We start from the raw sequence: 24435 nt of genomic DNA, 5'->3' as shown, positions 1-24435 counted from the left end.
GCATGGTAGACTCTTGAAGGTGTAAATATTCTGCCGAGTTCAGATCATGCCGTATTTGTTTGCTGCAGTCAGAGAAGAGAAAAGCTAAAGGAATACTTCACTCTGGGACCGAGATCTCAAACTGCATGTACATGCTGAAAAATAATCTAGAAAATAATACTGTGATTTGAAAAGTAAGAATAATCATTCAAGCCCAAAGCAGTCCTCCAAAGCACATGTTGGTGTTAAAACCTTCTTAGAACAGTGTGTAGAGGTGCTTGCAGCCCTGTAAAAGTTGTGAAATTCAAATCGTGGGTGTGTAAACACGATTCGTGTTCAATATTGCAACAGTTTGTCACTCGGGGGAGAACAGTGCGTTTACAAGAGGCGAGTCGATGACGGGGAAACTTCCACGGAAGAAAATGTGCATTGCGTCTTTACAGAGCACAACAATTGTGCCAAAGTGTTTCAATCCCATTAGAGAATTGTTTGCAGCTGCACCAGAATTTTGGGTGGGTGGATTATTTGTTTTACCATAAACGATCAGTGTATGATATGGGCAGTACATATATTGGCTGCTTAAGTGTTCATATGGGAAGACCAATATCATCAGCTATTATTTGAAATGTTTGGAATATGATTTCTCCACAATATTTAATTCCAATCATTTTCTCAGGAATGCATTTGCTTCTGCAGAACAATGTTCTAAACACATTATTTGCTCATTCCCGGATGAAGAACTAACACTAGTAATTATGTGAGTCACCCCCCCCCCCCCCCCACCCCACCCCTGTGTGAAAGAACACAACAGGGGGATGGACCTTTATATTTTATACAAACGTGTGGGAAAACAAGCTGACCTATAGAATGTTCACTTCGAGGACAAAGGATGGGTGGGAAATTAGAGAGAAAGGAAGGCACAAAAAAGGTTAGGAAAAAAAAGTGGACACAAGAAGAGAAAAAGAGGAATTGTATCTGAAAGGCCGTCCAGTCCAGTGAGAGTTAAAGCACACCTCCAGGCATTAGGCCAGGGGAGGGGCTGGGAGGGAGACAGGAGCGAGGCGTGTGGGAGGGATTAGCTTCACGGGACAGACAGGGTCGGAGTTCAGCTAACGGTGCCTGCCTGCCTGTCTCCTATTTTACCGTGAGATTAAATCAAAGGGCCAGCCCGACAGGCAGCCAAAAAAAAACCACAGCTCTAAACACAGAGGGGGGAAAAAATGCCCCAATTACCCCTGGGGGATGAGGGCAAAAACAAGGCGGGAAAAAAAAACCCGCTGCACTGCTACCACTAAGCGGAGCTTTTAACCTAAAAATACCGGCACAGATATGTGGCAAGAGACTTAGCATACTTTAAACGACGAGGAAATCCTGCCCATGACATGCAACAACTCCGCAATGGATGAACAAGCACAGCGGGCACTGTACGGAAATGTCATTATTTCCAATCTACGAGGAGTCAAGAGTCCTTATTATTTGAATAAACAGTTTGCAATGTAATGGTACAGGGATTATTGCAGACTTTTCCGGGCTTTGGAAGTAATCATTATTGTCTGCGTGGTGAGGTGGCACAGCGAATCGCGTACTGCGCCATACACCCGGCAACTTGAGTTTGATTTCCTGCCACAGCCAACATCACGTGGCATCAGAACCAGTTCTGGTTTCCTCACTCCTTCACCAAACTGCGCTGCCCAGCGTGGCAAAGTATGGTCAAACAACCCCAATAACCCAAAGGCACGCAGAGACTTTCAACCAGCGGTGCATTGGCAGCAGGCTGTAGAGAATATGCTATTACGCTTGAGTATTGTATAAAGGAAAGTTAATTTATCTTTGACGCTTCTGCCCACAAACTCTGACTTGGAAGAAAGTGAAAGCGCCACGTTTAAGAATGCAGTACGGCAAACACCAATCAAGCAGTGCACTACACATGGTGCGTGAAAATGTTTCTTCGAGGTCAATTCTGCTTCTGCTTTTTAAAATAATCTCTGCCAGGCAGCAGAGGGCATTTGTAACGTTCATTGCTGGTCAAGGCCAATAGCCTTATTAACCGAGTGCAGTGATAGCTGGAGGGGGCAACCGAGGAGCAAAAGGGTCTTGCCTCCCTTTGGGCCCCCCTGAAGTGGGTTGACATATACGTACGTACGCACGTATGTTGACCTTCTTTCGCACCGTACGTAGCCGACCGCGCTAATCGGAGGTACAGGGATATATATACATTGCGTCAGGGGTGTTTAAAGAAGTGTAATTTTAATACCGCGTCGCTGATCTCTCCACCGCTGGACCTTCACCCCTGGCTGGGAGGTTGATCGGTGACTTGTAGTCAACGGTAAGTTCTTCAACGTTTGACTCTCACACTATTTATGTCCCACAAAAAAACAGGGCAACTCAACGACCTCCACGTTCGCGACTCCAGCACGGGCCTTGGCGGCAGCGCTGCCGAACATGCGACAACAAAGGGACACACGCACACTGCCCCTGAATTATTTCATGGCAGGGATTGTGTCATAAATGAGATAATAATGTGTTTGGTACGTATAAAAAAAAACAGCTGGCAAAATTCATGATAATAGTCAGTGTCCCGATGCTCAAACAATCATCACTCGTCTGTGTTCGCGGTTAGAAAAGCAGTGGTGAATCAGTACACGTGTCTACGGCAGGGACCAGTCTCTTCGCAACACAACCACTGTTGACTTTCTCACAAAGGTGGGTGGTGGAACTTGTTTTGTCAAACCCGGAAGGATGATTAGACTGACATGAAGCACACCTAGGATTTTAACTTCAAAACTTGGGACGGAGCCAAGTCCTCCGATGCAGCAGCAGCAGCAGACATCCGCACGGTAACACCAATAACGGATGTCTTACGTTGAGAAGTTTAACAAGGTGGTGGAAACGTATCAAAGCGTTGCAGAAAAAAAAATACCAAAAACGACTGGTCGCGTGTATCATTGCACAACGCAACATTTATTTGTTTTTCCCAAGGTGCTATTCCAAGTCCCTGCACAAAATTTTACACCAAATACCGGAGTAAATGCCGGTAATTACCACGGCGATTAAACGTAGACTGCGATTGAATAAACAGTTTCCCCCCCTCCCCTTTTCTGCACCAACAACCCCACCGCCACCCACCCCTTGCTTTCACCTTAACCCATAATGGGCGCACGCCCAGACTCTCCGTGTGGCCGCGCGGACAGCTTTGCTCCGCAAGCTTGCGGCTTCGGCGAAAAAGTGGACGTGGACAATATTTGAGCAGGTGGTACCCGGGGGGGGGGGGGGGGTGGGGGGAGGGGGTTTACGCGCATAAAACACGAGCGCTCTGATAACAATGACGGCTGCATTCGGCATCGACACTTGCGAGGGACCACTCAGGACATTGCACCCCTTGGGTGGACTGGCCAAAGAAAGTTTCAACCAAGTCGGAATCACGGAACATTCTATTGCTGAACACGGATCACACCTCTGTGGCAACGGTGTTGGGATGTGGTCAGCAGCCAGTGGAGTGTATTCTCGTCAATTTATCTGCGTTAGGTTTTACGAAAGCGTGTTGAATTTGTCTGCTCAAACAGATAGCCAGATAGGGGGGCAAGGGGGTAGACCGGAGCTCAAGCCATGGCAACATGCTCATTGTTGACAGCCCCTTGATTCTCTTTCGCCTTTACACACAGGAACGGCGCTTTGAGTACGCGTGTCAGTGTACACGCCACGCACTGGCGCTGTGAACGCTCGGTAGGTATCTCGGCAGTGTGTCCCTTCGTTAAAGAGGCAGTGAGCAGGAGAGGGTGGGTGGGTGGCTGTGTGTGTGTGTGTGAAAAAACCCGGGCAAAACCCCATTACGCAATGCGCGCGCTGTCAAATGCCGTTACCCGCTGCACACCCGCGCGCGCGCGCGCACACACGCACGAGGTAACAAATTCCCACGTGCAAATCCAGAGACACGCGCGAGCATAGGTGCATGCAGATACACACACGGGCAGATACACCAAACCGAGGCACACACCACACACAAACACCACATTTTCCAACTTACGAGGGTTCAATCAGTTTTTTTTTTTTTATCCGTTGACCCATTACTATCAATTGACTTGTGCTATTAAATGCATTACGCCAGGGGAAGAGCCGAGTGAGTTGAGTGTTGCCCTGGTAATTGCAAGGTGACGAGATCACACCCTTCTAAGTCAAATGTGCCTATCATTCCTTCGAGGTCGGTAAAATTATCACCATTTAGTGGGACTGTAGCAATAGTTTTGAGAGAATAGCCGCTTGTCATAGGAATGTGTCATCTTCACCACTGGTCAGAGCATCACAAGTGACGAGCCCTGATCACTGCTCGAAAAAGCAGGAAAACACTTTGAATATGACTGGACATTTATATAGCTTAATATATGATGCATGGCATAATTTCATTTCTTATTCTGAACACTCTTTGACCACCCCTCATAAGTATACAACATATACAAAATAACACCAAGATCCTCACCGTAGCCCTATGTACTCGAGGAGAAAGTGCAGTTGATGGGCACCTATTAAGGCAATGGTTTGGCCAGGACTGCATCGGACTGCTGTTCTCTCCCCTGCGCTGATGCTCACGTAACATGTTCAGTGGCGAATTCGGATTTTAAACCATCGGTGGGGCCTCACACAGGTGCAGATACCACTTACCACGAATGTGCATGGTCAGGAATCGAGCCTCGGTCGTTGGGATCATAGGGAATTGCGATAAAAACTGTGCCACCAGTCTACCTGGGCACGTACGGACACAGGCACACAAATGCCAAAGTGGATTCTGAATGTGTCTTGGACCTCCCCTTTGTTGACTCGGCCTAAAACTAATACTTGGTGTAGCATATCAGCACCCGCTTCAATCAAAGGGGGTCTGGTGTTGTGCTGGGCACACTACGCCCTCATCATGTGCTGTGCCAGCCTTCACTAGGTGCTCGCTAAGAGCATTTGTCCCTACGATCCCCAAAAGACAAACATCCCCCGTATAGCCTTCACAGACTTTTGTGGCAATTGCTGTTCGCGAGCACCTAAGAAGGCTGATACAGCACACTAGTGGGTGGCCAGCATCACGCCTGGCCGCCTTTGTCTCCCCAGTGGCGATGTTTACACGCCGCACCAGCTACTCATTTGAGGCTGAGTCGACGTAGGGGATGCCCAGAATCCGGTTCAGATTATCGTCACTGGTGTTGACCGTGTGCGGGAATCGAACGCAGCTCACTGGGTTCGTGACGCAGCGTGCTAACCGCTATACTGCGGTCCAAATACAAAGGCAAAGATCCCCCTATAGCCTTAACAGACTGTAGGGGCAAGTGCTGTTAGCGAGCACCTATGAAGGCCGGAACGGTACACGAGGGGGTGGGTGGCCAGCACCACGCCCGACCGCCTTTGTCTCCCCAGTGGCGATGCTTACACACCGCACCAGGTACTCATTTCAGGCTGAGTCGACCTAGGGGAGACTCAGAATCCGGTTTCAGATTATCGTCACTGGTATTGGTCGTGAGCGGGAATCGAACCAGGGTCGCCAGGTTCGTGACGCAGCGTGCTAACCGCTACACTACGGTCCCCACACACACACACGCACAGACGCACACACACACACGCGCGCGCGCCCACTGGCCACGCACGCGCCTGATAAAAAGTTACAGCTCGCATCGCATTTCTCCGGATGCTCGGCGGCAAATGCTCCTCGTGGATGGACGTCCGCCACGGTGCGAGGACCGCGCGCGTGAGCGAGACGCACGAGCGTTCTCCGAGACACCGCCGTGTCATTTGCGCGGAGAATTCATGAACTCTCATCGCGAGCCGCACTGCACGGCGGCGTTTGCGATCACTCACAAAGACGCGTGGCTTCGGTGTTCGCGAAGCGCCGACCGTATTTTGCATTTGACAATGAACGATTTGGCGTTGCGCCGTGGGTTATTTTCATTGAACCACAAAAAAATGTATAATAATAGCCGAACGCTATTATAGAATATGCACATAGAAGTGGATGGATGGCTTTCTTATCGGCTTGTTCACTCCCGAGCAGGTTTCCGTGAAAGTGATGGTTCGATTCCCGTGGCCACCCAGTGATTTCTGCACGTCGCTATCACCAAAGGGTACCATCTGCCGCAAAGTGGGTGTTACAGACCCCGTGGCGTCATTCCCAAGAGTAGTCTATTGCGTGCCGGTGTCAGACCACAAATCTTAACCTTGCAACTAATGCGTTCATTCAAACTGATGATAATAACAATTCCCACGTAACCATAAGGAAAAGTGTTGTTCTCACCTAAATTAAACTCAGTTTAATTATGTTTAGTTGACAAAAAATTTAACGACAAAAACCGTTTGTTGTTTATCTTTTTTTTTCACCACGGAAAACATAAAATAACGAATTACCTGCTTAATTGACTGGTAGGCTCCCACCTGGTCCAATAGAGGGCACGGCTAATTGACTGATAGATGAAGCCGCAAAGCAAGTCGCTCCAGTGGCGCCGCCGTGAGCGGGGTTGATCCGCGCTCACGAACAACGCCGTAGCTTCTCGATTGCTGCGCGCTCGTGATCCACGCCGCTCATAGAGTGGTCCCCTTGCCGATGACCATTCTCTCCGATTGCGCTCCGTTTTTTTGCTCACTTCGCCCCCCCCCAGCCCGCCGCCGCCCCTCTATTTACGAGCCCCCACCCCCGACCCTTTTGTTAAGTTTGAACATTAAGGTGGCCCGTGGTAGGGGTGCGTTGCGAAACGTTATTCACCACTCGGTGTGGCTGTGAAGAATAACCGTGGTGGTGGTGGTGACGCCTATGACGACGAGCGTGTTGGTGATGATGATGGCCAGATATATTGTTTGCGCAGCGAGCGCACTCACGCGTTGATTGATGGTCCACATTAAGCATCGCACTCGTGCAGACACAAATGTGCCGCCACCCCCCCCCCCCCCTTTAGCTCTATAGAGTGCCAGCAACAACAAAGTGCTGTTGGCGAGCGCCTGTTAAGGCCAGTACAGCAGCGCACGCTATCGGGTGGTGCGGTGAGAATTGTGCACGACCGGCTGCCTGCACCCAGTACGACACCAGAACGAACACTCACTTAAAATTCGAGTTCCCAAACATCGCTCGTGGCGAATTGTTTTACAATAATAATAATTTACATTACTCTGTCAATGCACTGGTGAATAATGACCTCCACTATGCCTCTTTGTCATGGGCGTTGTTTGGCTGCACTTTACTTACCGCGATGGTCAGCGAGGATAGGTAATAGAGCCGATGTTAGTTGTGGCTGGGAATTGAACTCTGGTGACTGGGTGGCCGAGTTCATAGAGCAGTGCATTAATCACCCCCCATCAATGGAAAAAAAAAACAAATCCAAAGCCAATGAATTACAGCCATTGGCCCAGTTATACATGTAGCCGACGAAATGTTCCCTTTATGGTCTGATGTTTGTTGTTGTCAAAAGAACGCATCAATGCGCCGAGCACCAACGATGTGATTCGGCCGTTCCGTCGAGGCGTGAATCTGATCCAGCGAGTTTACGTTGCCCCGAGTTCTTTTGAGCGTTGGAGTTGATCATGTGTCTTTGGTCCGAGGTCAAATCGTGCAAACGACGCTTTCCTATGACGGAGACCCGAATATTCGCACACGTATCCCCGTTTGTTTCCCAGAAATGTGAAGCTGGAGGCGTGTCACCAATTCTTCCCATTCCGTACGGATGAGTTCGCGATCACGAGCTCTGCTGCTAATAGTGCGCACGTTGAAACCGCAGTTCACCATAAACCCGATTCCCCCCCCCCCCCCCAGAGTGTGCAACGAAATCGCCGTGCCGCATCGGCACCCATTCATGCGGCACTTTAAATACATAGACCCTATTCATCTCTGCTGCGCGTACGCCGTGAGAAATTGCACAATGTGCGCTCGCTAACACCGCGCGTGGGAGAGTGACAGGATCTCCTCGCGTCGTGAGCGGGGCTTCCGTTGAGCGGGTCACGATGCCCCACGTGGTGGGGGGGGGGGGAGCGGTGCCACACCCCGGGTCACCCTTGTCTCGGCAAAAGAGAATATCGGTAGAGTACACCACAAGAGCGCACGCACCACTGATGCACTCCCTGATCCCCCGATGACAGCACGCCACCCACGGTGCCTCCACACCCACGAACACACACCCGCAGAGAAGCGACCAGATCCTCACTAAAAACAACCTCGCGAAAGTGTCCATCCAGTCTGCCCTTTGCACGATTTTTGGCTGGGTTGTCACTCGCCTCTCGGCGCCGACCCCTCCCCCCCCCCCGCGTTACTTGTAACTAACGCGACTTGGCGCACGTTACTTGTAACTAACGCGACTTGGCGCACGTTACAGAAGCGCGCGTGATTTAAGGAAGTGCGCGCGCTGTAGCGAGACTCGGAACGCGGAGCCGCTGCGCGCAAATTGCGCACAAGTGGAAGCGCAAACCGCGTGCGCAGCACGACAGCTCTGCATATATATGTGTGTGTGTGTCTGCGTATCTGTCGGAGAGGTATTGCAACGGTTAGCGCTACGCTGCGCGACTAATCCGGCCACCCGAGTTCAATTCCCGCTCACGGCCAACACCAGTGACGATTATCTGAGTCGGTCCTGGGCCTCCTCTCGGTCGACTCAGCCTCAAATGAGTACCTGGTGCGGTGTGTAAATATCGCCACTGGGGAGATGAAGGCGGCCGGGCATGGTACTGGCCACCCACCCCCTCGTGTGCCGTTCCGGCCTTCATAGGTGCTCACTAACAGAACTTGCCCCAACAGTCTGCAAAGGCAATACGGGGGATCTTTATTTGTTTTTTTTGTCTGTGATCAGCTCGCTTCCGGCAGGAATATCGCGAAGCTCGACTCATACATTGTGCGTTCCGGCTTCGGACACATTGGAGTTTTGCAACGCGCGTTATAAACGCCTTCAAGAAATGAACGTTTAAGAGAAACAAAGCAATTAGGAGGAGATGGGGGGGGACAAACGACGCCGGCTTCCTCCTGCAATCTCTCAACTCTGCGATTACGTGCACATAATAGGTTGTATGTGTATGCAATAATAAAAACAATGTAACGTGCAGTGTAACAAACAAAGCGGGACGTTAATAATAGCATAACGCCGACGATGCGATGCCTCCTGATGCCACGCTCCCGGTATTTGTCATCGCGATTAAAACCGCGGATACATTATTTCGCACCGCATCAACAAGGCGCGGGCAAGACGCGTTCGGATCTCCCCTGCGCGCTGATACGACTCGCGATGTCACGTCGTGTGTGTGTGTTTCGCGTTGCACGTACTTGTGCGCGCACACATTACACGCGCAAACATCAGCCCCCCCCCACCCCACCCCGTTTGTTGTGGATTAAAACGTAAACGAACGTGGCCGGTATTTACGCTTTAAAGCCCGCTGAGAATCGAAAGGCGACCTTGGGTTCGCTCAGAAAGCTCTCGCCTCGCAAAGTCTCACCACGATGACACTTTTAAAATAATCGCTGCCACCAATGAAGGTGCGCTGCATTTATTTCGAGAATAAGCACCGCTTAAGGGCATGATAAATAACGACGAACAATGATTGAATGAATGGAATGGAATGACGGAGAAGATCGGGCACTGGAGTGGAGACTATCAATAACACATTTATATAAACCAACAAAGGGACTATATTGGCACGCGTTCGTGGAATTGTGAGCACCGAGCGTCGAAGTAACCCGGAGTTGTTTTAAATAGCCGAGCGCACTACACATATGTGTATTGGCGTTCGCGGATTTAACGAGCGATCGCCCCCGCTGGAAGTGTCGCGTTCACGGGCCAGTCGGTCGCATCGGTGCCCGTGTGCATTTGAACACCACCGACCCGTGGCAGCGCAAAACGTGCGCTCAACGTCACACCGAGCACCCCATTGCGCATCGTTTACACGATCTACGCTCGTCTCTCGTGTTGCGAGTCTTAACGACCGGGCCGCAATGAAAACTCCCCCGAGACGCGAAATGCCCTGTGTCGAGTTATTCTCTCGAAGCGCTTCATCATGTTCTGGTCGAGTCGAGCACGGCACTTGCGATGTGGATTTTTTTTTTAAAAGCAAGGTTCGGTAGTCTCTGACGGGAATTCTCATCGTGACAGAACTTGGGTGGAAGCAACGACACGGGGAGGAGACCCCCAGATCGGACGTGCCAATGCCCGCCCATGATTATTATTATTATTGGTGTTGTTGTACACGCTGCGATGCTGAGCATGCGGAGGACGTTAAAACGTTTCGCCGCGTGGTCGACGAACGATCAATTGGGGTAGCCGCCGCGTTCCGTCGTCTTTCCTGCGCGCTCGTAGTTTCTCGCGAAACACGTGCGGAGTGTGTGGGAACGAGAAGCGCGCACCGAGCGGCAATCAACGGCGGGGGGAGGCGGTGGCGAGAGAGACTCCGGGAAGCGCGCACGACTCATCACAAACAATGGGGCAATTTGCTGGAGTCGCGACGCACAAAGGGACACTGTCGTGGCGCGTCGTGCGGCGTGGGCAGCCGCCCCCACAAACAACTCGCTCCTACCACTCACTGCGAGCTGCTCCGACTGGGCGCGATGCCACCTACGGGAGGAGAGGGTGGGGAGGGTTAAGGCGGGGGGGGGGAGTTGAGACGGCCGACGTTTGGGTAACGTTGTGCGCAGTAACGTTGATCGGGCATTGTGATGTTGGAGGTGGTTTTGTCGGTCTAGCGAACGAAAGCGCCTCCATATTAGCACGCTTGGCTACGTGCGGTGCGAAAGAAGTTCAACAGACAGACATACATACGAACGACGACGATGAATTCGAAGCAATTTGTGCCGATGCAGACTTGGGTTGACATGAAAATGTGCACGCCATGTGTATGTGTGTGTGTGTTAAAGGTTGCGCGCGCGGTTCTGCAGTGTTATACTGTTGTACACACAACAGTATAACACCGTGTGTGTGTGTACTTGTGATCACACTGCAACTGAGCGACGATAAAGTTTTGGGTTCGTCTTGAACGTGCAATACTGGCGTCATCCGACGGACATCGAGATAACTTATCTAAATGTTGCATGTTGTATGTGTGTGTGTGTATATATATACGTGAAGTGCTTATACACGTATACGTCTGCCTGTATAAACAACGGGAGATAAAGGATGAACGGTCTCAACAAGATGCAATTTTGCCACTCTGCTGGTAGGATAACTCCGTGAACAAACGTGGTAGCCTGCTTCGGGCGTGTCACATAACCCTGTTCGTCTCGTTACACCAAGCGGCCCCGTGATATGTTTGAGTGGTGAGAAGCAACACTCTGTTCTGAGTGTTTAAAATAAAAAAGAAGGCACATACATACACACTTGCATACATACATACATACATGTACGAAATAAGACAAAGATTCATCGTAAAGCTTTAACGGGCTTTTGGGGCAAGCGCCGCTCGCGAGCACCTATTAAAGCCGGCACGGCACACGAGGGGAGCGGGTGGCCAACACCACGCCCGGCCGATGTTTACACCCTCGCCACATGTACTCATTTGAGGCCGACCGCGAACGGGAATCGAACTCGGGGTTCTGTGCGCAGCGCGCTAACCGCTACGTTACCGCTCCCCGCAATGTCCATACTCACCGCACGCACGCGCGCGGTGAGTTCTACGACTCAAACATAATAAGCTCTTTCAACGGAGGCGCATCGTGTTTTATTACAGCCACGCTCGGCCCGTTAAAGCGAGTTCTAGAGGAATGGATACTCGCCTATGATGGGGACGATTCTCCCACGGGAGGACTCCACCAAGTGCTGGATGATGCACTCACCACAACGCACAGCGGTGCTCACCGAGGACCTCGTTGTATTCTGTGCGAGCTGAGTTCACGGAGCCCCCCCCCCCCACCGCTGTTTCGCACTCTCCACGTGTGCACGCAAACCCTCGCCGCCGCCGCTGCTGTTGACAAAGGCTGTGTGCCGTATGAACATCAAAACTCGCGAGCGCCGCAACTTAGCGGGGTTCACTCCGCGCCGCTCTCACGAAGCGCCTGTGTCACTTGTTGTATAGTTTTTGGGGTTGGTGGTGGTGGTTGGTGGTGGTGGTGGTTGGTGGTGGTGGTGGTTGGTGGTGGTGGTTGGTGGTGGTTTCATACAGGGAGCGGCAGTGTAGCGGTTTGCGTGCTGCGCTACGAACCCGGCGACCCGGGTTCGATTCTCGCTCACGCTCAACACCGGTGACGATTATTTGAACCGGTCCTGGGCTTCCCCTCGGTCGACTCAGCCTCAAATGAGTACCTGGTGCGACGCGTAAACATCGTTACTTGGGAGACAAAGGCGGACGGGCGTGGCACTGGCCACCCGCCCACCCTCTCGTGTACCGTGCTGGCATTCATAGATGCTCACGAACAGCTCTTGCCCCAATAGTCTGTTTAAGGCTATATGGGGGGTCTTTATGTTTGGTTTCACACAGGAGCGCGCCGCCGCGTTTTTGTGATAAATTTCCAAGTACAATAAGCAAAAACTCAAGATTCATCAACAACTTTGTGGCCTTAACGGTGAAAATATATGTACAATAGGCGATGTTTCGGGCAATAGGTCATTCTTTACAGCACATGAGTACAATTACGCTACGTTATGCGTTGTTTCTCAACGCAAAACCAGCAGAGGCAAAATATTAAACAAACGACTCCCCGAGCTGTGGATATCATAAAGATAGATAGCACTGTTGGCCTGCATATCATCACACACACATGCACTTGTGTTTTCTTTTCAAATTAGCTAGCACGGCTAACCATACATTTTCAGCGCCGCGTTTTTTTCCTGCGTAAAGCGAACCGCTGGGCTCTCTTAAAAAGGGGGTGCGTGGGGGGCGTTGTGGAGGGGGGGGGCTCTGAGTTTGTCAGCACAGTGTTAAGCAGTGGAGCAGCGATCGCGAAACACGGGGGCGAAATGAACGTCCCATCCGTCTACTCTCAGCAGCTCCCGCAACCCCACGCTCCGCTCAGCGCGCACAGGACGGCGGCCACGCAAGTTTCACCCCCCCCCCCCCCCACTGTCCCGTGCCGTCCACCGCTCGCTGAATGACAACTCAACACGACTGCAGCCGACACGGGGCGCATCTCCCTCTCTCTCTCGTATCTCTCTCATCTCTCTCTCGTATCTCTCTAATCTCTCGCTCAACGCGCGCAACGTCGCAGCGACGAGTTGAGTTGACCGCTCCACGGTGTTGTCACACACACACACACGCGCGCGCGCAACTCCGGTAAGATTACGAACGGGCAAACCTCGCAGCGAAGGTGCGTTCGGTGAGTCTTGCACGCGTTTCCGATTGAACTTTTTGTTGTTGCTGTCGCGTTATCTTGTTGGCGATTGCGCGCACACCGCGGGAGTGTTGGACAACACAACACACACACACAGACGCGCGTCGCGCCACGATGTGGTGTGACGGCGTTTGTAGGGGTGACCTCTAGCGAGACGGGGCAGGCGCGGCGCGGCGCGTCGCTCGCTCAGCGGCCCGGGGAGGCGCGGCGAATTCGGGTCCCGTTATCCCCGGGACCGGCAGCGGTAAGTAACGGGCCCGGCAGCAACAGCGCCATCATCACCGTCATCATCATCGTCGCCGCCGCCGCGCCGCCACCGTCTCACCCGGTAAAGTGACGTTCACGCAATGAAACTACGACGATGAAGACGATGTTGAAGATCGTGATGACTACCGCAATCATCGTCGTCAGTTCGCGGCATCCCCGAATGACAAAGTCGGAGCGGCAACTTTTTTTTTTGTTCGGTTTTACGCGCAGACACAGGGCGCGCGCGTGCCCGAGTGCAAACTTTGCGACTTCAAACACAGTAGATCTACTACTAACTCCTGCTTCTCCTACAACTTGAGCAACACAAGACCCGCAGCACCATCATCACCCACCACCACCACCACCAAGCAACAACACCCACGCCAGCAGCTAAACAAATAAAAACAAACCCCGTCCGCGGGCGGAGCGGTGAGTGCCCGCGCGGTGGACAGAGTCGCAAAAAACGAGCCGGCCGCGGGAGCGACGCCACCACCACCACCACTCACCGTTCTTACGCCGTGGGTTCGCCTGCTTTCGCCGCTTACACCTGGGGCCATCCGCCATGCTCCGCTCCGGCTTCATGTTTGAGGCGTGGGGAGGGATCAGCGCGAGAGCCGGACGCGGGCTCCCTCGCCCCCCTCGCTGCTCCCTCTCGCTCGCTCGGCCCACTCGCCCGCCCTGCTCGCGTTTTCGCCACCTCCCGACACCTATTATTATTATTATTATTATCGAGTACGTGGCCGCGCACGCCTGGAGACCTTTTTTTTTGTTGCGCACTCACGCACACAACGTGGCCAGACCCACGCACGCACGCACGCGGTTACACACACGCGCGCGCGCTCACAGACGCACTCACGCACACACACACACACCCACACACAGGCCGGGCAGACACTCACACACATGGACTTAATACTCGCGCGCACTGCGCTGCTGACATGCAACCACACACACACACTCATCACGCCGCTGGGCTCGGCGTTAGCTCTGTCTTTTTTTTTTAAACTTCGCCACGAGTGCCGTTATCGCAGCGTTATGCGCGGCGGCTCCCGATCTGAGTCGACGCACAAACGCACGCTGGCAACAGGTATAGGAGGATATACTCGAGTGATGTGTGGAGTCTTTTGTTTTTGTTTTAAACGTTTTCCTTGCGTCGCTCGTTCCACCGCAGCGACACGCGAGTTGCTTAAACGATACTTTACGTTTTCAGACTACTACGGGTGCGATGCGCATGGGAGTGGTGGCGCGGTGGTTAGCGCACCGCCGCGCTGCTATCTCTCATTCATCGGGCTTACATCGCTGGCCATACGACACCCACTGTTGTCCGCATACAACACGAGCCTCCCCTAGGTCGACTAAGCCCGAAATTGTGTGCAGACAATATGCGCGGTTGAGAGACGAGGATGCTGGGATAGTTGTATTGTTTAGACCAGGGGGTCGGCAGCTGAAATAACAAGTGGAGAGACGACATTTTTTTTTGTTTAGAATTCGGTGAAACAAACTCAGTCCTTAAAGAGCCGCATGCTACTCTGGAGGCGCAGGTTGCCGCCCAATGGTTTAGGACTTGGGTGCCTTGCTAGGTGCTCGCTAACGAGACTTTTCACAGTTACGCTATGGTCGCTTCGCGTTCGTTGAGCCTCTTATCTAAAAAATGGGGTCAACTCCGGAGCTATCTGCGCTTGCTATCGCAAGTGCGTGGCCAACTTGTATTGAACTGCACGCACGCGTCAATTAATAGGCGCTTTGCATTGAGCCCTCTTTTAATTAACTCACGCTCCTTTCTTCTGGATCTTTTTTTTTTACGGCCCGCCATCTCGTGACGCGGCTTTTTAAGCCATCGATAAACAAGAGTAAATGGAAGCAATAAGGGTGCAATGACGACATCAGATAGTAGAGCTCGATGTCTTTGTCGATGTAATCACAGTCCCCCACCCCCCCCCCCCCCAAAAAAAAAAAAACGAGCGGTTCCAACGTGCGCGTCTCGTCTTAATGGAGGTGCGTTCACCGTTACCAAAAAAAACGGCTTCGATATATCATCGAGCCGCACGCGACCGTTCCAGTCAATGCGCGCGCGCGCGCACGCACGGACGGTGCATATTGCACGTCCGTGTGGTTCTTCTCAACAAGCCGTATCGGCCTCACGTGAGAACCCCTGTCTAGGGGGGCAGCGTAGGTCTTGCGGCAGGTAGCGCATGGTAGGGGGGCACGTGGTTTCTACATCTCTGGGCTTCGAAACGCCGCGTGCAGTGCGCACAGCGTGGCTGGCATGGTGGGTCTTGCTGTTAGAGGTGCAAGTCACTGACGGTGTCGTGGGTTTTGGGACACCCCCGATTTTGTCTAGATATGGTTCGGAGACGTACACAACATTTCTGCTCCCCTTCCCTTGGTGCATTGGTACATTGGTGCATCCAATGCACCAAGGGGGCGTTACGATGACGAAATGTTAACTACCTCGCTTGGTATACAGGAGATCATGGGTTCAATCCCGACCATGACCCCTGTATATCTGGAGTTTGCATGTCTCTCTCTTTCTCCTCGTAGTCAGGTGGATTTTTCTCCGGGTCCTCCGGTTTTTCCCTCCAAAGTTAGAAACACGCATTTAGAGTAAATTGGCCGTGGTAAAGGTCCACACGATGAGCCACTTCGTTGAGCTATCATTTGTGGCGAGGTCGCTTTCTAAAGAGAGCTATGTGGCTTCGTGGGCCTTGCCTGGTTAAACATTTATTCTGTTTTATTTTAATAAATGGGGGGGGGGGGGGCTCCTGTCTGCCTCACCCCCGTTCTTCGCAGCCCGGCCTAAAGGGCCCCATCCAACCAGTGGGCCCCTGTGCACTTGCACCGTCACCTGCACACCCGACGACATCTAACGCCGCCAGGGCACACGGGCTCACGGATAAAGACCTGTGTGATGTGCAATGCGCGATGTCTGCGGAGGTGGGTAGCGGAACGCTGAGTCGATGCGCCACCATTGGCTAAACGAGGAGGCCCTCGAAACGTTCAGAAACGATGAAAAAACCACCCAGATGTGGCCGACACGGCATTAGGCGAGTTATGGGGTTCTACCGCACCGATGACTCCCATTCAGCGCGAAGTGGAGACCGTTGAAGAAGCCTCTTGTTAATGTTTTCGGGAATACCGCTCAGGGCTGCGACGCACACATACACGCCCTCTTTTGGCTCGTGTGGTATTGTGTTTGTGTGTGGGGTCGTGTTGTTGTTGCTGTTGGGTTTTCATCATCACGCGCGACCGAAACTATCTTTCATCTCGGTGCGCATCACGGAACGCAAGCGCAATACGTGTACGTACAATCGAGGAGTCCTCAATCTCGCGTTGTTTCGATAACGAGTAGAGAAAGGGAGAGGTGGGGAGGGGGAGTGCGCCGTCGTGCGCCCACCACGCGGATCCCGGTGCTTCACGCGACGCGCGGTGCCCGTTTCGTTTCGTCCCTCGAACTCTGCCGCGCACCGCAACGATCCAACGTTCTCTCCCGTTCGCCGCTTAAGCGCCCCTCGCGATGAAGGCTCCAGCGTTGTCCTCGTTGTGTTTTCCTTCTCCTTGTCCGCACGTCAGGGCAAACACCTCCGCCACGTCCACACAGTGACAGTACTGTAGTTCCAATTGCTCCAGAAAGCAGTAGTAATAATGATGCCCTTCCCTCTCTCAACGTCGCGTCCCATCTGTGATGTGACTGACGGTTGCTGCTTCAACCCCATGCCACTGTTGCCGGCTTACGGACCTCTCGTGTTATTATCAGCGCTTTGCACGTACGCAGATTACAACGGAGCTTTCATTTCAGAGCCACATGTCTCGCTGTCGCTCGTGATTGATTTGCAGCTGCAGCAACCTTCCACTCCGGGGTTTGTTTACATCTTCACTTAATCTCAATAGGCCTGCAATACGTTTGCATCTGCCGGTTGGCTTCACGCGTATCTTTCTGATAGTTCAATTGCCCGGCCAGGTCTCTGCGAAGCATCTCGGGCGGGACTGCCCCTGTATTTTTGACGCTGCTTTATATGAGTCCCAAATTGTGTTCGCATTCGTATGAGTTCAGCTACCTTGCCACTTCTCCCACATCCTGCTTGGGCCAACCAGCACCCGCCGACGTGGTGAAGTATGGTCAAACAGCGCCCCGTTACTGACGCGGCGTGGGGGCGGCCTTCATCCAGCAGTGGATTAACAAAAGAGCTGCGAATTATTGAAATTCGATGACGCTCCGACCCGTCGATGAGTAACATTCTTGCTTCGCTCATTAGTTTGCGAGTTGAGTGGGTTGCGACATTAATTTTCAACGGAAATCGCATGTAAGTCGTCGATTTCCACCCATCACATCTCGTTGTGGTCTGGTTGACTATATACTGTCTACAGTATTTCTATAATCTATTGTATTCGTGAATTGCTTCGGGCTGTGGCACTGCCCCACCCCCACCTCGATATTTTGAAAGCCCCCTGTACAAATCTTTCAATCCCCACGAGGTATTGAGTCCATCACGAGAGAATCAGTGCAGCAGGTCGGAGGCCCGATGCTGTACACCACTGTGTCTACTCCAGTGCTCTCTTTGGGTTGCACCGTGATTGGCGATACATGTCCTCTGAAAGTGTCCACTGTTACTGTCAACGTGCATAACTACAACGCGATACAATTAAGATGTATGCAGCGCCTAAATGGAACCACATCTCAAGATGATGTACGTGGCAATGGAAGATTATAAGCCTGGACTTTAACAGAGAAACGAGTCAACAACCCGAAATAGAGTGATATGAGAGGGCAGACGTAGGAGAGTGCGTGGAGGGGAGTAGATTGGGATGAGAGGGGAGAGGGAGGAGAGTGCGTGGAGGGGAGTAGAGTGAGATGGGAGGGGAGAGACAGGAGTGTGTGTGGAGGGGAGGAGAGTGAGATGAGAGGGAGAGGTAGGAGAGTGCGTGGAGGGGAGTGGAGTGAGATGAGAGGGAGGAGAGTGCGTGGAGGGGAGTGGAGTGAGATGAGAGGGGAGAGGGAGGAGAGTGCGTGGAGGGGAGTGGAGTGAGATGAGAGGGGAGAGGTAGGAGAGTGCGTGGAGGGGAGTGGAGTGAGATGAGAGGGGAGAGGTAGGAGAGTGCGTGGAGGGGAGTGGAGTGAGATGAGAGGGAGGAGAGTGCGTGGAGGGGAGTAGAGTGAGATGAGAGGGGAGAGGGAGGAGAGTGCGTGGAGGGGAGTAGAGTGAGATGAGAGGGGAGGAGAGTGCGTGGAGGGGAGTGGAGTGAGATGAGAGGGAGGAGAGTGCGTGGAGGGGAGTAGAGTGAGATGAGAGGGGAGAGGGAGGAGAGTGCGTGGAGGGGAGTGGAGTGAGATGAGAGGGGAGAGGGAGGAGAGTGCGTGGAGGGGAGTAGAGTGAGATGAGAGGGGAGAGGTAGGAGAGTGCATGGAGGGGAGTAGAGTGAGATGAGAGGGGAGAGGGAGGAGAGTGCGTGGAGGGGAGTAGAGTGAGATGAGAGGGGAGAGGGAGGAGAGTGCGTGGAGAAGTGGACACAAGTCCATGGAGGATCCTGAAGAAAGTGATTGCGATTTTCTAATTTTTAAAAATTACATTGCGGCAAAATTCAGCGACACACTATCACAGTGTCTGCGTGCAGCCACACAAAGGCTTGCTGACATTGCAGTAGTCATAGCTATACAACAGTCATTAACAACATTGCACTCTTCGGGCAGGTGTTCAGCAAGCACCGATTATCTATATTGTCATCGCAATGCACTCCTGACCTCGTCCCGAATAGATGAGCATCACCTCATTGCTTATGCGAGCTGGAAGATATTTTCACTGGACATACATTTACAACTTTACTCTTGTGTTCATGATCTAAATTATTTGTTTTTTCATCTCCTTTTGGGGAACATATAGTTCCATGGCCAATACTATTAAACAGCATCTATGGCAACCAATGTGACTAAATTAACACAACCTAAATGTAGAAAAGCCATCTAAAAAGATCAACCTAAATGTAGGGCATCAACGAAAGGAAAAAAAACATTTATTTATTTTATTCGGACAAATAAAAATAATGTAACATGAAGTTCATAAAAAAAATACAGGCAAACCTCACAGAACGCAGGGGTTATGTTCCTGAGAAATGCCATGCTGGGCAAAACCGTGTTCGATGAATAATAGACCGTATGGGAAAAATAAGGTTGCGTTCCTGGGTCAGAATTTTTCACCCCCTCGCTCATTCTTTAGCTCATTCTACATTATGTCCACCCTTGTTATTTTACTAAAGAATGCTGAGTCACTCACACGAAAACGTACACATACGCAAAAAAACAGACATGGTAAATAAATAATCCTCACAGTCGGTTCGTTCCCACCTTCCAACGGACGCAGCACTCTTAACAACAGTGCTTTTCGACGCGGACATGAGAGTCATCGTCAAAGCACGTATAGCCGAAACATCATCCCCGTGTTCTGGAAAACAGATCTCATTAGGTAAACGGCGTAGAGGTGCGTTGGGCAACCCAGTGACTTGAGTTTAATTCCCTTCCATGGCTAACATCAGTGGAGAGTGACATTTGAACCAGTCCTGAGTGCCCTTCGGCCTTCACCAGCCTGTACTGACCAGCGTGGTGAACTATGGTCAGACAACCCCCAATAATCGACGTGGCTTGGGGGAGGACAACGCCTCGCAGTGCACTCACGAAGGGCTGTAAAAATAATAATATACTGCCTATAAAAATAACACAAAATGCTAAAAGTTTAACACCCACATTAAAAAAACGTATTGATCAATTAGTATTGTTTAAAATGTGTGTTAAATCGCAAGCTGAGACAAAGCAGTGCGTGTTACTTTATATAGCACCAATATATTCATTTCGGGATTGAATCAAAGCGGGTTTTATTTTAAAGTAGCCTATACAGTGTAAGCATTACATCAAAAGTAAAACATACACTTCATTTCCATTTTTGTTGCCATTTTTCATAATGAACGTGTAGGCTACTGTATATTTTTAGGAGTCACATTGAGGTAAAAAAAATGTTTTGCCTCTGGGAACATTTCCCAGAATGCAGCAGATTTTGGAAGCTAAGCAGAGTTTGAACCCGGATAACATTTCGATGGATGACCAACATGCATGCCATCTGGTCAGAGGCATCTGTGGGGGTGTGCTATACGGTGATCAACAGAGGGCAGTGCAGAAAGAAAAAAAAGCATCTATCGTTGTACTCTACGGTCTACGCTTCTAGATTCATGCGTGCCGTTCACACTGACGTGCATTGACCATCGTGATGAAGTGTAATCAAACAACCCCCGTGACCTGTGTTGGAGATGTCCTCATCCAGCGGCGGATTGTACTTTAAGTTATGAGGTTAATGCAAACAAATGCATTTGAGCTTAGTGTCTGAATTAAAATTAAACATATTTGTTTGGGGAATGCTTTATAGGCCAGTTCGATCACCGATATATCGATTAGGACATTTTGAATAGACGTCTTTCACCAAAGATAATATAATGCAGAACTTAGAAATGTGAGACGCATTCACTGAATCACACTAAAAACTGTTGTAAACAAATAAAAATGGCTTCCCACTCAGATTAGCATTTTGTAGTGCTCATCTCCTGCTTACAGTTGTGCAACAGTGTTGGAAATTCCACATTCCTGTGGAGGGTTTTGCGTTGCTCCAAAGGACAACCACCATTTTCCTAACACAAAGTTGGTACTTATTTTATAAATGCAAGCGGGAAGAAGGTTTTGGGTCAACTCATGGCCAGGATTGCTACTGGACATCTGTGAAAAAGAGCTTTATAGCTAATCGGACTTTACCGAATAGGCCCAAAGAGTACGGATTCCTCCAGTTTGAGTAAATATTCTGATTTTAATTTGAACTTGGAACTTTACGATTGAGAGCCACACTGCAACCACTGCACCTCCTGACTTGATCAGAAAGGTTTGAGGTCATAATTAAATTGTAAACAGATTCCCATCATGTTATTGGTTCTTTCGGTAAAGTCACGTAGAAGGAAAACAATAAAATAATAATAAAAAATACGTGCTGTATTGTTTCCCTTCTACGTGACTTTACCGAAAGAACCAAGAATATGAATCCCCGCAGTCACAAAAGCTTTAAATCAAAAGATTCCCATCAGTCACGATGCCATGAATACATACATATATATGGATGGTATACCATGCATTATATTTAAAATGTATGTATACCAGACATTGTGCATACTGTACTGTGATCAACCACAAAGCTGTAGGTATAAACATTCTTCATTCTGTATCTTCCCTCGCACTGCTCTACTTACGAATTCCCTCTCATCATCTCTAATCCCATTCTCTAATGATATTTGACAATTAAAGAAGCGTGTTACAATCTTATCGATTACAACTTTGACAGTGCTCTTTGTTCCTGACTGCTTAACGTTTTGGGCCTTTGGGCCTGTACTTAGAAAACTATCTTTTTTAAGAGGTAAAGACACTCACATTGAGGCTTAGTTAAAGCTGTCGTTCGTGTCCTGTATGGCGAGTATCAGAACGTTTCAGATTAGATATAAAAAACATGCGAAATGTCACAATTTTAATCTCCTTCCCACAAAGCCTCAATTCGCCCCCCTCATTACCCAAATTATTTATTAACTCTAATTTAAGAAAAAAATGAGAATTCAGTATTGAAATATATAAACACAACTAAAACAGAGTGAAAAATTATGGTCACAGGGTTGTTTTGTTTGTTACGTAGGTCATTATGTATCAGCGATAACACAAATTAATTCTGGCACGAAATGAGCCCCGACTCAATCTGTGCAACTCACATCATTACAAAAGTAGGTGCTACGACTGAAAGACTCACTCAGAGATCAACAAATGAAGGTTCTTACGATGTAAATATAAAGCCCCCATTTACTGCCTCCCACAATACATTCATAGATTTAAAAAAACATCTTCAAGTTCGCTTGTATGCCGTGGTGTAGATCGCGGGGAGTGACGACTGGGTTTGGTCGGTGTTGATGCCAATTTGTAAGTCTAATTTCAGTGTAATGAACACTTCAAGTGGATTGCAAAGATCTTCAGGTTACCAATTTACAATGTTGTTTAAACAATTGATTGTACAGGTTTCATTGACTGATGACCAATAATATATAACTTAACTTAGATCAAATTATTGCCAGTACTAGTACAATGCGAATTCAGTTTAAATTATAATTATCTTTGTAGCTCTCCACCCTAACCAAACTACACTGTAGCATTCTGGAAAAATTAATACTGCCTCTATTAACACATGTCTCAGTTAAACATTTGCAAGTTAACCATTGTTGATAGCGTATTGAGAGGCTTGTTTAAATCGATTTATATGCATACACAGGTTACATTTTAAATGAAATTGTCACGTGCACATTTTAACGCATGCCATGAACTGAACAAAATTGATTTATCACTGAATCCCACTAAAGGAAAATGCCACTATCCCCCAACACATTTCGTTAAAAGGCCCTGTAAATGTGTCTCCATGGGTGCCTTTGTGCTGGAACTTTCCAGCTGATCCAAACATTCCTTTGATTCACCAATAAGAATGCACAAAACGCATTCAATGCATATCACCGTCTCATCTCCCACATGTCTCCTACAAGGCCCAACGGTACCTGCGTAGAGTATTTCCCCCCCCCCCCCCCCACTTGCAAAGTCTAATCACGCTTTTGTGGCATCAGAAAGTGTATACAGAAATAGGTCTATAAGTTTAATGCTATTGGTGGGGGGGGGGGGGATATTAGTTCACAATGAAAGAGCCCGTCTCAAGACAATGTTTCGGTGAGGCTCGTGTCTATGAAATTTCCATAGCACAACGTGGCGCATTCACATGTGTGGCGTGACTAACGTTTCAATGTAAGCTCGAGAAGTTTCGCTTCAGGTTAAACACGTCAGCACATTCCTCTCGGCAGTGCCGCCCTCTTCCCCTGCTCCCTGCCCACCCCTCGTACCCCCACAACATCAATCCCCTACTCATTTCGCAAAAAAGAACATTTATAATGTAACATGAAACGTAACACTTTGGCCACATTTCCCAAAATCCAAAACAACACAACACTTTGAATGTACGGCCCCTCGTGCACAGATATCATATATGAACAGCGTGCGTGCACGCACATATGCATGTAGTCTCCCATGATGGGAAACCATCGTCATTACTTGTAGAGAGATGATTGTGGCCATCTGAGTGACTGGTGCATTTTATGAAGGGTTAAAGAGGTGGAATTTAGTACAAATAAAAATACAGGCAGGTCTATTATAACTAGAACCGTTTTGAAAATGAAAATGTTCACATTTGGACTCTTAAAAATTGCAGCCCGAATGTTGACTGGTTTTGCTCTTATAAGACAGGGCCATCCCAACGTTCTGAATGGCTTGAGGCGAATGTTGACCGCTTTATCCCCAGGAAACCTAGAATTTTGTCTCTCATAGAGTAGACTATGTAAAGTTGTTCTCATACGGCACTATGAACCAATTGATCTGAGTTCGATTTCCAGCCACAGAAACCATCAGTTGCAAGTGATGGCTGAACCGCTCATCGGGCCTGCCTTCAGCAGCCCGCACTAACCATGTCCAACGTATCACCGGGAGGCCTTCATCCAGCAGCGGATGGACAAAGTCTTGTTCATTTATCTCCTGAATGCGCAAATGTGTGCGTAACGTATATATGTAATTGAATTGTTGCCACTCCAGCGATGTTGCACAATAAATAATGGAAGCACAGTCAACTGAGACAAATCAGGATCTTCTTTTCCTCTCTGTGATTGCATATGTCGTTTGCATTCTATTCGTTTAAAATACAGACAAACGTTTGTAAGGGTGTCAACATTGCATTTCAAAAATGCTAAAGCTAAATCATTGTATTCGTACTGCACGCTTGCTTTCGGAGTGCTCCGCAGATCAGGCTTTTTGTTCTTTAGCATGGAATAAGCAGACCTTTTCACTGATATTCTCAATGAAATCAATC

The 24435-nt window shown here is 49.8% G+C and overlaps 1 protein-coding gene and 1 long non-coding RNA gene across 3 annotated transcripts in view; one reads left to right on the top strand and one right to left on the bottom strand.

The window, feature by feature from the left end:
* The window catches only part of ZEB2 (zinc finger E-box binding homeobox 2), a 121476-nt gene extending 107268 nt beyond the window's left edge, over positions 1 to 14208 (bottom strand). The window contains exon 1 of the mRNA XM_032946396.2: positions 13984 to 14208. Within this exon, the coding sequence (XP_032802287.1) occupies positions 13984 to 14059 (76 nt within the window). The 5' untranslated portion in view covers positions 14060 to 14208. The remainder of the gene's footprint in view (positions 1 to 13983) is intronic.
* LOC116938782 (uncharacterized) overlaps positions 12852 to 24435 on the top strand; it is a 105467-nt gene continuing 93883 nt past the window's right edge. For both annotated transcript variants that reach the window (XR_012930577.1, XR_012930576.1), the window contains exon 1: positions 12852 to 13216. This is a non-coding gene — a long non-coding RNA (uncharacterized LOC116938782). The remainder of the gene's footprint in view (positions 13217 to 24435) is intronic.

Source organism: Petromyzon marinus, chromosome 4 (assembly GCF_048934315.1).
Source record: "Petromyzon marinus isolate PM22_M1 ecotype Great Lakes invasive population chromosome 4, UKy_Petmar_22M1.pri1.0, whole genome shotgun sequence".
NCBI lineage: Eukaryota > Metazoa > Chordata > Hyperoartia > Petromyzontiformes > Petromyzontidae > Petromyzon > Petromyzon marinus.
This window is presented reverse-complemented; position numbering and strand designations above follow the sequence as displayed.